We start from the raw sequence: 15,891 nt of genomic DNA, 5'->3' as shown, positions 1-15,891 counted from the left end.
ATTTGTCGTGAAGCCAAAAATGACAAGTGAAATGGGGCATGAAGAATTATTTCAGAACAAAATGATGTGTGCCAGTGACTGCTGAGGCAGGAAAGTAAAGTACAGCAATACATCAGTGTATTAAGGTCATTATTAAGTAATTGAAACATTTGCAAGCTTTTATTAACTAAACGATTAATCCAAAAATGCAGATTTTTTTCTGTTCGTGGCATAATCGTTAGTTGCATCCCTAAAACGTTGATTACAGTGTCAGATTAATTTATCATTAGGGAAAATATAAGCGTTATATTCTAATGTTATTTAAAGCCTTGCACACAGGACCGTTTTAGTCCAGTGTGTACAGATACACAAAAGAGTTACACATGATGCGCTTTGTTTATGAATAAGCATGTTTGATAATTATGTGTGCACCTTCTCAGGTTTGGCAATAACGTCTTTTAAAATGATAAAATGTTGCTAATATAATAATCCATCATATTGTTATGAAGGAGATTTACTCATTTGATCTCCTCTCTGAACTAAACAAGTATCATTATATATTTATTTTCACTCTCTCTCTGTAAAGTTGTTGATCTCTCTGTTGCTGTGATGGCTCCCACACAGAGATACAGTGTCAGTCACACAGGACAGTGAGACTGGAGCATATGTTCTCACTCTCCAGTTTTATCTCTTGTCACTGGGGTTTATTTGATGTCTCCCACTGTGGAAAAGCCAAAGCTGACTCAAATACTACACCTGGCATTTCAAAGTGCCTAAGAAAGTGTCAGTGAAAGTTTGAATTTAAATGTACACTTTGATTTTAACTAAATGGCCTTTTTAGGTGTAATTACTGTGTGTATTTGTCAAAACAAAGTGATGATTCTGTTTTGCTCAGTTTATTGGTGAATGCAGTATAACATGCTTTAATGCAATGGACTCTTTCAGAAAGTGTTGCATGAATTATGCAACATAAGATCTTCAGGGACTTCATTAGTGCTTTATTTCTACATAATTTACAAGACAATTCACAGACACGTTTACCGGAAAACACGTCAGACTCTTTTAGTTCAACAAATTGTGCTTGATGATAAGTCCTCAGCTGAACTTAGATGGGTTCATTGATTTAGCCTCAATCATAATATTAATATTTCCCTGACATGTCACCGTAAAGTGTCTGTTCCCACTCTCCTCCTCCTCCTCCTCCTCAGGGACGCTGCACACGTGAGAACTGTAAATACCTGCACCCACCTCCACACCTGAAAACCCAGCTGGAGATTAACGGGAGGAACAACCTGATCCAGCAGAAGGCGGCGGCTGCCATGTTGGCTCAACAGATGCAGTTTATGCTGCCTGGAACCCAGCTGCAGCCCATAGTGAGCAGGCCACAGTAAAACTTTCTTAACAAATGCAAAGGAACACAGACATGCCTGCAGGTGGAACTTGCTGGCAGGATTTTTCACAATTTCTCTCTTTCTACAAAAGAGAGAAGGGGATTTTTCCCAGTTTTTTGCTTTGACTTTCTGGTCATGTACTGTGAGAATTATATTTTAAAATCCTTATAATCCCAGTAATTTATTTACTAGGTATTTTACGAGTGAAATTATTATGCAAATTGCATTTAATCGTATTTAATTTAATGTTTTTGTCTTATGTTTTGATAAAACTTTAGTTCATCTAAATTATTTTGTATGGTTATGGTTTGATTTTGTTCAGCCATCTAAGACTTTTTCAAGAAATATGCCATCATCTTTTTTCATGTTGCTATGCTTCAAAGAGTTATCATGCCACTCACAGTAACTGAATTCTTCTCAGTACTATAAATAAAACCATAGCACTCATTATGTTACCACCAAATCCTCTTTAGCTTCCTGTAGTTTTACTGTGAATTCTGCCTTAACTTGTTGTTTAGCTTCCCTTGGCTCAGCTGCTCTCTCTCTCCCTCAGACCACATTCTCGATGACGCCCTCCATGGCAACGAGTCCCAGTATGGCGTTCAGTCCCTATCTGAGCCACATGGGCCCAGGCATGGGCTTGATGCCTGAGCTGCTGCCCAGTGCCCCCCTCCTCGTCCCTGGGAGTCCCAGCGGCCTGGCAGCCATGGGCAACGGCACCTCTGCACAAAAACATCTGCGCACAGACAAGCTGGAGGTATGTGGCCTGTGTGCAGCTGTTGTGTTTCTATGTTTGGCCAAAGTATGATAAAAAGTAAATGATGAGCCGTGCTCCCTCTGGACCCTGCCAGGTTTGTCGGGAATTTCAGCGCGGTAACTGCACGCGGGGCGAGGGCGACTGCCGCTACGCTCACCCCCTGGAGGCCGGCATGGTGGACTGCAGCGAGAACTCGGTCATAGTCTGCATGGACTACATCAAGGGCCGCTGCAGCCGAGACAAGTGCAAGTACTTCCACCCGCCTGCTCACCTGCAGGCCAGGATCAAGGCTGCACAGCACCAGGCCAGTCAGAACACAATCACCAACACAGGCTTGGTGAGTCCGTCGTGGCACAGTGACACGGACTCACACTGGGAACCTATTCCCTTTGCACCAACAGCAAATGTTCACGAGAGGTTGAACGCTTTATCAACAGTTTTTGATAGATGGCAACCTTCAGCATAAAAAACTCAGGTGTAAATAAATACCGTCTCAAATGGTACAATTCAATATCTGCAGTGAAACACCAGAGGCTTTCCTCCTCTGCACTTGAACATTATTAACTGATGCATTGAAGGATCAGGGTGTTGTAATTTGATAGTGTGTTCTCAGGATTCAGTTCCTCCTGCAGCTGTGCTTGAGTGAAGCAAGCTACGAGATTTAACGTTTGCATTGTGAGCAGCTTTAAGATAATCAGGTCAAGCTGATGCAGGAAAACGCAAGAAGCTAAAATACAACACTAAACTAAAATACAAAGTAGTTAAAGAAATAAAAAAGGATAATTCAAGGTTTGGCTGTTTATGCCGTCAGCTGTTTAAATGCACCATCCCTGTTCGTTCTGTTCTGTGTGGTCTCGAGGGCTGTGGGCAAATGTTCCAAATGTCGTTATATAATTTAATTGCAAAGGAATTGCAGCAAATGTGAACAGTTATATTTTATTCCGAAAAAGAAAAAAATATCATGAGAACTTGGTCTAAAAAGGGTAAATTTGTTAAACCTTATAAGTTGTACAAAAACTAAATTAGTAAGAATTAGTCAATAAGACAATTCAGCACATTCAGGACACACCGCAAAAATATTGTGCATGGAACTAATAAAGAAACAATTTCTATTTAAATTGTTCAATAGTTTTAGAACATTATTTTTACAGCCTGAGGTAAATCAAGTTGTTTAATGAAAAACTTGTTCCTGCATCAGCATGACATTACTTCCTACTATATTATACTGTTTTTTAAAGGAAGTCTTTTCCCCCATATACATTTTGGTTTTATTCATATTTCTTGTGTGTGTCAAAGGCCTGGTCTTGTCCTCCACTGCAGTGTGAAGTCTCAACACTGGGCCCATTAGAGAATGAAAATTGAGAAATCCCATTTCCCCCCCTGGCCTGACCTCTGGGCTGTCCTACATCACTTTACTGCATCTTAGATGCTGCAGTGTCCTCTTGTGGTGGGAAATAGAAATGATCTGTGTCAGCTGGAGCTTGAGTCTAAAGGATACTGCCTGACATCACACCAGATCATTTTACTTTAGGGGAAGTGTTAAATCAGTGTAAGGATCCAGTGCTGATTATTAATTTCTTCTTCTGGTTCTCCTTCCCCTGCCCAGGCTCTGCCGCCGGGGGTCATGCAGCAGCTACCAAAGAGGCAGATTGTAGAGAAGAGCAACGGAACTGCTTCCGCTATCTTCAACCCCAGCATGTTCCACTACCAGCAGGCCCTGGCTAACATGCAGCTGCAGCAACAAGCCTTTATCCCCACTGGTGAGTCTCCACACACTTCAGCATCCATCCAGTGTGAGCGTATGGAGGAGCTAAACCGTTATGGGCTCCTCATACTTGACTCAAACGTGTCATGAACCAATAAACACACAGGATTTTGGTGTTAAACAACTGGGTAGTATTATGGGATGCGGGGCGTTACAGCAGCAGTGGCAACAGTTTCCTTTTTTTTTTTTCTGTGAAAGCTTCTTTATCATGTAACATGCTCAACTTTAACTATTCTATCATAACATGCTTCTCTTCCTGCCTCTGTCTGCTGTGCTGCTGTGCTGCTTGCATCCGATTCACTCGGTTCAGATATGATAAGAGTAGTTGGAGCCATAAACAAAGTTTACTACAAAGAAAATATCTTACAGTAATCACAACAGACTCGGCGGGGACATGCATTGCAAGATGCTGGAGATCCTGTTGAAAGAAGCAGCTAGCTGCAATACCACAGAAGATCACACAGAACATAAGAGCTTAATTTGAAGGAAGACATTATGGCTGCAAATGTTTAGTTTAATACGTTTCATTAAATGAAATTTGGGCTAAAACCATCCATCTACTAACTGATTTGTCATCTGACCGAGAATTCATTGCCAACCGCTTAGTTGTTAAACTTTTTAATCAAGTTGCTGGTTCAGATCCCTCTAATGTTAAAAAGTTGTTTTATTTACTTAAATTGTGACTTGAATATTCAGATTTAGAAGTGTTTTCACAAACTTTGTTTTCACAAAACAAGAGAAAAAATTCTCTATTTTCTGAAATGTTATAGCTTACACATACAATCGGTTAATTTAAAAAACCTGTCATTAGAATAATAATAACAGAATGCCATCCCTAATGATATTTTTCTACACTGGAAGATGTGGCCGTGAAAATAATCTCAGAGATACATAAGCCGTGTTAATAAAATAGTTTTTCAAATTCATTTTGTTATTATATATGCAGGGCTGTAAAGAAACAGTAGTTTCTCAGCGAAAGGCTTGAATCCTGTCAGACATGAATTATTGATATTCCACATACTTAAATTTAACAGCTCCTCAGCCAAAACCCCCACACAGTTTGTGTTGTGTTCTGAAGAAAGAATATACTGAATACACAGGCTTAGTTATTATACAGAAGATTTTGATTATTGTTGCCTGGATATACTTAATACTCACGAGATCCTCTGCATCATTTCTCTGCATCAGCTTCAAGCAGTGGACTTTTGTGCTGTTATCTACAGCTAGTATTTGTGTCTCTGTGTGTGTTGGCGCACACTGTTGCAGCCTCAATGTCACATGTGTTGCCTGCAGTGACCTGAGCCTGTTGACTTGTCTTTACCTGCTGCTGCCAGTTACAACATCTTCTTTGGTGCTGCTCTTCTTTTCTTTTTGTTGACATCTTGCTCTTCTCCTTGTCTGCTCTCATTTATTTATTGTTTTCAGCTCACACTGTTTCTATTCATAATGGAACAAGAGCCGCTGGTATGTCAGGATCAGTTCTGTATGGTTAGTGAACAGAAGCCTTTACTGAAAAAGACGTATTGATCATCTAGTGGCAGCATGTGTTGGATGAGCATGTTTTAGCTGATTGTCTTCAAAACATGTATATTTTGCATATATAAACATGGCATTCCAAGGTTTAATCTCTGCTCACTATATCTTTAAATACGGTCAGGTGTTCCTCAAAGTTTTCTCAAATCCTTCATGTCTGCTGCTCAGCTTTAATTCAAGATTGTCCGAAAAAGTCTTACATTTAATCCTGGATGCAGAGTGAAGGTGAACAAGTGCTTTCCTGATTTATTTCTCTCTAACAAGCACCGGTTATCTGTGCGTTGGTTTGCAGTCCAGCCTGTACAGAGCAGAAACCAGCCGCTAGTCTACAGTTCTGTAACGTTCATGCCATTTTCAGTCATTGATCTCAAACTGCTCTGGTCTTGAGATTTGTCGCTGTTGAGGTACATTCACACCTTTTGTGAAAACATGCAACAGATTATTACTATTATTCAGCTGCTAAAGACCATATGACAGACGTTCAGACTGTTTCATTGCATCGTTTGTCTATCATCATGTCTTCCATTCTGCAGTCACATTATAGAGCCGATAGCAGTTCATAAATTCATTTCAACTCGCTGCATGCATGTGTGACGTGTACGTGTGCCTCCACGCTGTACGTGTGTTTGTGTGTGTGTGACGGTGCGGCCGCCTGCTCAGGTTGTGGCTCAGGGAAGCAGGACGAGGTCCAAGCAGTCGACAGTCTTCCTTTAAGCCTTGCTCCTGTTTCTTGTAGGACTTATGAAAACCCCGGCCCCGCTGGCAGCGGAGAGCCGCTGGGAAAGGAGGGAGTGGAGCAGCTGCAGGCAAATCCCCAGCCGCTTCCTGTCAGTACCTGGACTGAGTGGTGAGGGGACCCCCGATAGGCTCTCCACATTATACCTGTACCAGCCCCCTTTAACGTCCCAGAGACTAAACCAAACAGGTTGTTACTGAGCCGAGTGTAGAGTCGTGTTTCTTAGTTTGATACTTAAATATCAGAATAATAAAACGACTTATTGGGTAATCTATTAAATGTAAATGTTTTGTCAGTAAAATCCTTAATAATTACAGTATGTGTGAACCTGAATGGGTGTTCAGGTGTTGATTACAAATATATTATACTGAAATATTCAAGATCTATTAAAATCAGTTATCTAACCCCCCACACACTCACACACAGAGAGAAGGATATTACAGTGTCATTTGTGGTAGCACTGATTTAGTTACCGTCGCAAAACGTGTAGGTGGTGATTATTCAGAGTTTCCTTAGGACGTGTTGTCACATGTGTGTGTATCTGGGTGTGTGTGACCACTTCCCCTTTGTGCACTTCATGACTTTGTGTTCTGCATCAGTAAAGCATTTACCACTGCTGCATGCGGCGACTGCAACAGCAACACGCAACATTTAGAAAATCATTTCACTGTTAGTAAAAGTAGAAACTCAGGAGATAGAATAAAGAGAAATGTTTTCTGTTTCTGTTATTCACCACCGTAAAATGTTTTTCCAGGATGTGTCACGCCGCTGTCGGGAACACAGAGTAACATTTCCTAGACTTTAAAGGGTTTAGTCTCCAGTGATTTAGCGTCGCTCTTCCATCATGTTGGGTAACTCAGATTAAAAATGAAGCTGTAAAGGCAGAAAATATCCTGACTTTTGCTCCTGTATAGGTTTAACTCCAAAAAAGACTGTACTGCAGCCAGCCACCAGAGGGCGATCGAGACACTCCAGTTTTGGGATCCATTTTTATAAACTGTCTATGATTTGAATGCAAAGTCAAGGTGAAATTTATCTTGCCAAGCCAGTCACTTATTACAAACTATTTTATCTGCAGATTTCAATCAATGTCATGCGAGTGTGAGAAAAGCGCTAAAGAAGAGATAAGCCAGTGTCACATTAGAGCTGAAACAGAAAGAGGTTTTGTTCTCGTCCGGATCGTTGGCTCCCTCCATGCTCATGCTCCGTCCATTCAATACAATGATCAGATCCTCCAGTCTGATTGGATTGTATGACTGTGGATTGCCTTGTTTGTTTAAACACCATTTGTTAGTGAACAGTGTTTTTTTGATTTATTTTGTAACTGGTCGGCTAATTAAATGTGTAATTTTCTTTGTCTCTTATTTTGTTTTGCATGTGTCTTGATACTTCATCCTGGCAATATCACCTGACACTTGTGCCATAACTTTTGATCCGACACATTTTGCCATGGTAACCATATCATTCCTGTCCCCCCCTCCCCCTCCCCCTCCCTCCCTCCCTCCCGCCCACATCCTCGTCCTCTGTCTTTCGTCTGACACGCCTGAATAAAAGTTCCCATGATGCACGGGGCCACCACCTCCAATGTTTCGTCGGCCTCGACCCCAGTCACCAATGTTCCTTTCGCTGAATCCGCCGCCTCAAATCAGGTTTGCTCCTTCATTTCAGTTCTCTGTTCTTTTAGCTCCGCAGGCTCTGGGTCTCTGTTCGTCAGGTTGAAGAAGCTGCTGCGAGTAGAGTCACATGTTTCATCTGTCGTCACCTTTGAGTCTGTTGTGAGCAAATGAAAACAGGATTTCGGAGGAATCCTAACATATAAAACTTTTTTCATCTCAATGTCTTTGTTTGCCATTGAACCATATCATTACTCACTGTCTGTCCCAATATATGGACAAACAGTATATAGTGTGTCACTTGTCAGCACTGCTCTCACTGAAATACAGTACTTGTTGACTTACATAAAAATACATTATAATATTTTCTTCAGTATTTAAAAAAAAAAAAAAAACTATATGCAACTTTTAAATTCTGTTGCCTTTCAGATATCACTTACCTCCAGTGACAGCTGTGCTTTGGACTGTTCATTTAATTGTATTCACTTCATCGCAGCTTAGAAGCAATAATCTGATTTTAGCTCTTTTTTTTTGTGCCACGGTACTAAAGCATTGTGATCGATTATTTGAGGAGCAAAAAGAACATGTGCAGCCTCCAAAACCTAATTCAGGCTAAATTATGTTATGTATTTGCTTAAATACAATGTTAATAGTAGCCTTTAAAAGATGTGTAGTGTAAAGTTTTTATACACTGTAATATACAGTGATAGGTTACTTTGTGCTTATTACATTGTATTTACATTATATCTTTTGCACAGACCATTGTGCTGTTGAAACAATATATTGCGATTAACATTTAAAGTTAAAGTTCATCTTAATCAAAATGTTTTCTAATGGCTTCTTCATTTGCCCAGCGATCCATGAAAACATCCTCGGGGCCGACTTGACCGTTTGCTTTGATATTAATAACGAATATGTTTTGGCTGAACATTTAAATACTGGCTTTACATCATAAATTTGTTCACACTAACTCCAGCGTATAGAATAATCTCCTGACGGTAATGTAAAGATGTTTGTGTCCCTCCCTGCCCTCTCTCTCTCCCTTTCCAGTAGAAAACACAGAGCTTCTGACCTCTGACCCAGTGGAGCTCCAGTGCGTTCCCATGGAAACCCATTTCTGTCCCGTCCCCAAACTGCTGATGGCAGCTCCAGTGGCGCTAAACTCAGTAAGCCTTTCCCGAAACACCAATTAAAGCCCCCGAAACATGCGCAGTACCGGGGCGGCCATCTTTCTGAACACAGCGAACACGTGCCTCCCCCACACTGCACACGACTGAGTGACAATGTGACCCCTCTTATGTTCTGACAGTAGGAGAGCTGCGATGGTTCACCCAACACAAGCCCGGACATACTGCTGCTGCTTGAAAGCAGCCATCTTGATGCATACTGACTTGACCAGGCAGAGCAATAGAGCTCCCTCGTTGTTACAGCCATACATGCCCACACCTTAAACGTGCAGCAGACGTGTGCACACAAACAAACACACACACATACACTTGTACGACTAAAAAGCCCTTTATGGGTTGAAGCCATGACATGTGGCGACCCAACACATTTGACTGTTCCAAAGTGTGAAACTCTGAAAAGTTGATTCTGGGAAAATTCAGACGGTTCGAGGAACTCGTGTGAAACGGCCGCTGGTCTGCAACCAGTACAGTTTGTCATCATAACAAAGGAGTGATTCATGTCATGTCATGTTTACGTTTCAAGATGGCTACAAATGTGACACTGGTGTGAGTCGTTGTTCATTTGTTTGTGCCTTTGGTTTTTAGCAGCTCAGCTGCAGAGTAGCTGAAATACACAAATACTCTGAAAGATGTTATGATGGCTAATCAAATACAAAATATTTCATTCTAAAAAATCTGTATCAACTTATAGTCTATTTCAATTCCTCCAGTAATTACATCGATCACCACTTTGAATTGTTTTATAAATATTAAGCATGATTTGAATCCGCGTTTCATAGTCAGTATCTGGTGCTTACTAGATATTGGCAGCAAATTTTATTTTTCTTAATACTTCCTTTTATTTAATATTCCTTCAAAAAAAAACTATAAATGACCTAACATTGCTGGATCTAAGACACAAACTGCCTTAAAGCAGCTGAGGTGATGTTCGCTATGTTGAAGCCTGTCTCCGTATAACTCTGAAAGTTTCTCATCAGACAGCTCAACTCACTACTACTCTTGAATTTGAGTTAATTCTCTGGACTCGGTCAGTGGTTGGGTCCTGTCAGTAATTGTCTAATGATTGAAATATGGTTTGTTTCTACAAACGCAGTCAAATGTCACCTTCTGTTAAAGCTACGAGCCTTGGACTTGAATCTGGATTCCCTGAAAAAGAAACAAAGTTACATTTATGAGGGTCAGATCTGAGACGTTTTAATTGGTACTCCATAAACTTTTAAACCTGATGTCAGAGGAGGAAGCTGGATCTGTTTCCTGATGTTGTGCCTAGTCTGTGTGCCAAGTGGAGGTATATGCAAGGTGATGCCCCCATTCAATGCAATACCTGAATGACTCCTCCTAATAAACGTCTCCCCTCGCCAGTGCGGATCTGTCTTTTAAACAGGCAGTGTGTCTAATGTACGTGTCTCCTCTCATGGATCGAGTGAGCGGCACAGCATTTTTATGTTTCACGGCTCTTCAGGGAGAAAGCTTAGAACTTGAAAATATCCTGTCTGAATTTAAATTGTGTCGTCTTTTCTACTGATGTGTCCTGTTCGTCTTAAGTCGCCAGACTCTAAATATTACAGTGACAGTTAGTAACCAGGACTGAGTTGTGGGGGAGTAAGAAGATAGAGGAATGAGAAGGAAATCACCCCTTTGAAAAAAGACATTTACGAACCAGTTGGATTTCTGGTTCTCAAATGTCTGTGATGAACTGCTCTGATGGCATGTGAAATTTAACGTAACGGCTTCGGGAACTGGGCTGAAATAACTTTTATCCAAATTCAAACGTGCCTCTTTAAAGTCTCCTCAAACCACTGCTGTCAATACACTGTAGGAACAGACCAGTGCTCAAAGATAGATGTGTTATTTGGTACATTATTATTATTATGGTGAATCATATCTGTACTAGTTTCTTCTCTGAGACAGCTGTGCTGTCTTATTGTTAATGTAACGTAAATAAATCAGTGTATTGTGTGCATTGTAAAGTGTGTTGAGACAATGAATCGCAGAATTGGTTTGTTGTAAATGCTGCAGATAAAACAACATTTTTCACTAAACATCATTAATTTAAAAATAATGTCATTGTGTCGTGAATGTATCTAAAGCAAAAACTCTTCATGCTCCTCTAAAAGACAGGCATGTTGAAATGTAATGATTCACTATATATAGACTATTTCTTAGGTCACAAAGGTACCATGCTGATAGTGTGTAAAGACATATAAAGTATGTGTATTGTTCTATAGATTTATATTTAATGTCTGTGGGTGACGTGACTACTTTTAGAAATATCTTTCACTCTCAGTAAAGGTAGAGCTGAATTGTACTTTTTGAAGTACAAATGTAAACCATACAGGTACATTATAGTCAGTTCTTGTACCCCGACAGTGGAAAGTACCCAAAGTGCCCAAAATGCACCAATTAACAATGATGTAACCGTTGGGCAAATTTGAGACAATTAGCATGTTACTCTTTTTTTCCTGCAGTATTTTTACGTTTTCTCGTGGTTTGGATCGGACAGTTCTCCTCTGTGCTGCGACCCTTGTTTAGGGAATAAGGAAGTGTAGACAGACCGGCCAGTGGGAGATGCTCGTGCAGCAACAGGGACGTAATCATTCACTGGATTCACATCCGTGTCAATTATGTTCAATGAGGCAAGTTGGAACCCTTGATAATATCAATATCCCTTCTGTCTGTCTATGAGGAAATCAATACTGCTCTCCTGTTTATGAGTTATATTTGATTAGCTTTGCACAGACCTGGAGGCAGGGGGAAACAACTAGGCTGAGATCGTTCATTTCGTAGAGTTGTGTTCTTTAACTGTTTCTTGACCCACAACCAGGCAAAGTGCACAATCTGGAATCTCTGGACAACATCAGTACGAATAATTGTGACCGTGTCGGACATTTTATCAGTCACAAAATCAAATACTGAATATATAAAAGTATTTCTAAATGGTTTCAAACCCAGTCTGGCATTTCTGTTTCCCACTTTCTTGTTATTTATTGACCAACATTCTACATCGTTGCAGATCAATGTAAAGTGTAAAAAATCTCTGCAATGAACTAAAGCATTGTTTTCCCTTGTTTCCAGTCTTTATGGTTCTAACTTCAAAATACCAAACAGACATGAGAGTGATATTAATCTACTCATCTAATTCTACGAAAAGAAGGTGAATATGTGTAGTATTTATTTAAACATTTACATTTCATCCACCTGTGGATCACATTCCACTAGACAACAGGTGTCACAGGAGTAGCGATACAACATGATATAAATGTGTTGACAAATTGCATCTCAAATAGATTTTAAATTCCATTATATACCTATTTTTTTAATTATATCATATGCTTATGTGTTATATTTTCTCATTTGAACTAGTGATTGACGGATAAACAGTTCATCCGTAGAATTTTTATATAATAATAAATTGGCTTGCATTCATGAAAATTCATGATTGACCAATTTTTATGGCACGACTGATGTTTTAACTCTTTTTCTGTGACACGTGTTGTCCTCCATATAAAAGCAGTACCTAGCCTGTTATATGTCTGGTAACATACATCTGTAAAATACTTTTTGTCACAGACATATACTGTACTTCTTCTTCCACTCTGTATTCGAGGGATTAGCAGCTAATCTTAGTGAAAAATTGTTCTATCCTGCTCATGAAATTGAGAATTAGAATGTCCCAGAAAGTTATCTCAATCTTGTGGTTTTGAGAGGTTAGATTTGTCCAGCCGAGGAAGCCCCTGCTTCTAGCCTTTATCTCATCCCCCCCCTTCACATAATTTTGCCTTGACTGAAAAAAACAACGAATGCACAAGAGTGTGTTAGTTAGTGGATCTGCAGTGTGGCATGAGCAACATTTTACGTCTTTCCTTTCTCTAAATCTCATGCACATGATTTTCTCAAATGTAAAAGGATCTGATCACTGGGTGCAGTGTCCAGATCCTTTAGCGTGTGTAATTCAGCCTACTTTTGTTTCCTAGGGCACAAACAAAGGGCCTTATTTCTGGATCACTGTATAAAGATATGATAGCTGTGTATCAAAATGACTTGTATTAATGGTAAGTTAAGCTTTTTTTTATCTAACTTAAAACAAAAACACAGCATGAAATTTAAAAAAAAATCATTTATACATAGTTAATGGTTTGTGTAGACCAACACGAAAAAATATTCCATATGTATACAATGATGGAGTCATTGTAAACGGTAATAGATTTGGTTGCTATGGCAACAAAATGACAACATGGCTACCTTTCTATTATCCGAATGTGAATTTTTTCACATTAATTGAAATAACGTACACCACTAACCTATTCAAGAAGGGAATGTCTAATTAGTTTGTCTTGTTATTGCGTCGTGATGAAATATTTTATATGGAAATCTTCGTAATATCCAAAGGTCCTTAGGGGAGATCAGGTGTTTATTTTGTTGTATTAATTTGACCTTAATTGTTTTCTCTTTTTTGTTGTTCTTGAATATGTTCTTTTTGAGAAATAAGAACGGACTTAAACACCTTTCTGTCAGGGAGGTGAAGAGGCTTTTGGACTAAGTGGAAGATCTTCATATTTTTCTGTCAAATCAAACTAATCGGTTCACTTCCTGCCTGCAGCGGGGACGGCTTTCCTCTCTTTGTGGAGGTTTGAGGTTTTATTAGTGAATTCGGTTTCAGTTTCGACCCAGAACGTGGTCCAGAAGTCTCTTACTGCCCAGCTGTGCTGGGGGATGACCATCCTTACTGAGGTGTACCTGAATGTGTCATGTTCACCTTGTTTGCACTTATGTACATAACTATGTCGAAATACTCAAAATTTATTTTGAATAAATATAGAGAAAAGAGTTGACTAAAAAAAATCTAATCAGTGTATTGTTAATGATATGTCTATCATTTTATTACAGTATAAAAAGATCACTTTGAGAGATCTGCCCTTTGTTTGTTTGTTTGCTGGAGCCCTGCTCTAATCCAAGCATGACGTTGCCTCGCTCTAAACCTTGAATGGGCTGCGGTTTTAAAAAAGCTTTTTCAGTTCGTTTCTGGTTCAAACCTGACATCCAACAATAGAGATGGATTAGAAGAAACAGTCCCTCTGGAATAATTACAACCAAATAATACTAACACCTGGTTGTTATATGCTCATCGTGATGACACAAACGCAGGCGCTCTCCTCTAAAGCAGCAAAATAAAGCACAGGGTAGCTCCACCTGAAACCAGCTGGGAAACAAGAGGAGCAGATATGAGCAAGACTCTAGAGAGGGATGAACATGAGATGTGTTTTAAATCCACTTACATTTCTGTCATTTTGTGAAATGGGTTATTGTTTTCCCCCTTGTCGTCATTATCCAAAACAACAATAAATCTGTATTCTCCTGCGGATTTGCGTCACAGTCGCAAACAACCTGTTTTTGCGATGTTATTCTTGGAGCAGCAGCGTCCTTGCGTAACTCTGTTCCTGCAGATTCAGACATTCACTGCTCTCCAATTGCTCTCAAAGCCAGCGATTTTGTTGCCATGGCACTTGTCCTAGCGGTGGACAGACTGAGTCATCCTGGTGAATCGGTTCACAGCCCCTCGGACTGTTGTGGAATATTGACTTTTAAGTGTCTGCTCACAGAGACGGCTCTCTGTACGACGTGTACCCAAACCTCACCAAAGGTTCTCTGCTGTGACTAACCAGCAGCCATCATCACTGCAGTGCCAACGCACAGTATGGGGGAGAAGTACATGAGGAATGGTCATGACATACTGTGTGTTTCCAGTCACCAATAAGGGAATACGATTGTGATTTTATTTCGAAATGTATTTATTGTTATTTCAAAGGTTCAGTTGTGTAAGTGTGCCTTTATTGTGCAAACTGTAGTTTTCCTTTTACGTTTGAATGGACTTGAAACATCACAAGTGTTGACTGTGTGTAGAACACTTTTGTAATCTGTTGGTGAGTCGCAATCACATTGGGTACAGTCGCAGACCGAATGGCAACCCCTGGAAGTTGAAGAGGGCCAAAGACTGTTCAGGACTAAGCCATATGAAAAACTCTCTCTGACACTCTAGGACAGACTTGACGGTGACGGCCGTTTCTCTCGCTTCTCTTTTCTTTTTCTTTTTTTGTTGCCTGTGGTGCTTGTATGTGCTGCTGTGCTACGTGCCAATTTGATTTGCAGTGTATCGCTATTAAGAGTAAGTTACTGTGCCTATGATAAGTTCTGCGATTTCTGTTTGACCTTTAATAAAAACATATTTGTGATCCTCCCTCAGTGTATGTTGTTTATTTTTCATGAACGATGGTTGAATAAACCTGAGTGTCATTGCATTTTCAGTTAAAAGTGTTAAGATTAATCCCACAACACAAACTGAAATTATTTCTCAGTCAATTTTATGTAAATTAAATTAATTGAATATTATAAATTTCAAAGTGGGACTTTTAATAGTAATTGGATTGAAAAAAACCTATCTCTCTGATTCAAAATCTCAAGACGGCTGCAGTTATAACTACACACTGCTCTCATAAGTTTGCATTATTAGCATTATGAATATATTATTCCTGTTGGCTGAATAATTTATTTGAAAGAATACGGTAATCCAAGCTAAGTGTAGGGGCCAGAGCATAATGGCTTTACATTCTTGTTTTAATATGTTGAATGTAAACAAAGCTTAAATACTCTGCATTCTATCACCTTGAGGCGAAAGCGCAAATTCTGTGCGAGCCACTGCCTGACTGTTCACACAGGGAGCCATCCAGGATGTTTTAGATGCTGGCTTGCCTGTCCACGGAGCCACGGGTGGTGACATCAGCAAATGTCCCTACTATGCTGCCAAAATGAGTAGGTTTTTATACATCTCTTTGTATGCATCATGCTGCTATGAGGAACTGTTGTGAAGTGAAATGAAACGCCCTTCTTTTTTTTCTGTTCATGCTGAAATAAAGTGGATTCACTTGGTCTGAC

At 39.9% G+C, this 15,891-nt stretch overlaps 1 protein-coding gene across 9 annotated transcripts in view; it reads left to right on the top strand.

Annotated features, from left to right (window-relative positions):
- Positions 1-15,196, top strand: part of mbnl3 (muscleblind-like splicing regulator 3) — a 28,163-nt gene extending 12,967 nt beyond the window's left edge. For 2 of the 9 annotated variants that reach the window (XM_062393735.1, XM_062393736.1), the window contains exons 3-9: positions 1,188-1,352; positions 1,924-2,127; positions 2,222-2,464; positions 3,734-3,887; positions 6,162-6,272; positions 7,716-7,810; positions 8,828-15,196. In XM_062393735.1, coding sequence (XP_062249719.1) covers positions 1,188-1,352; positions 1,924-2,127; positions 2,222-2,464; positions 3,734-3,887; positions 6,162-6,272; positions 7,716-7,810; positions 8,828-8,845 — 990 coding nt within the window. In that variant the 3' untranslated portion in view covers positions 8,846-15,196. Of the gene's footprint in view, positions 1-1,187; positions 1,353-1,923; positions 2,128-2,221; positions 2,465-3,733; positions 3,888-6,161; positions 6,273-7,075; positions 7,515-7,715; positions 7,811-8,824 lie in introns of those variants that run through there. The other 7 variants (XM_062393741.1, XM_062393738.1, XM_062393742.1 and 4 more) reach the window with 7 other exon arrangements.
- The last annotated feature ends 695 nt before the right edge of the window (positions 15,197-15,891 follow it).

This window comes from Platichthys flesus, chromosome 8 (assembly GCF_949316205.1).
Source record: "Platichthys flesus chromosome 8, fPlaFle2.1, whole genome shotgun sequence".
Taxonomy (NCBI): domain Eukaryota; kingdom Metazoa; phylum Chordata; class Actinopteri; order Pleuronectiformes; family Pleuronectidae; genus Platichthys; species Platichthys flesus.
This window is presented reverse-complemented; position numbering and strand designations above follow the sequence as displayed.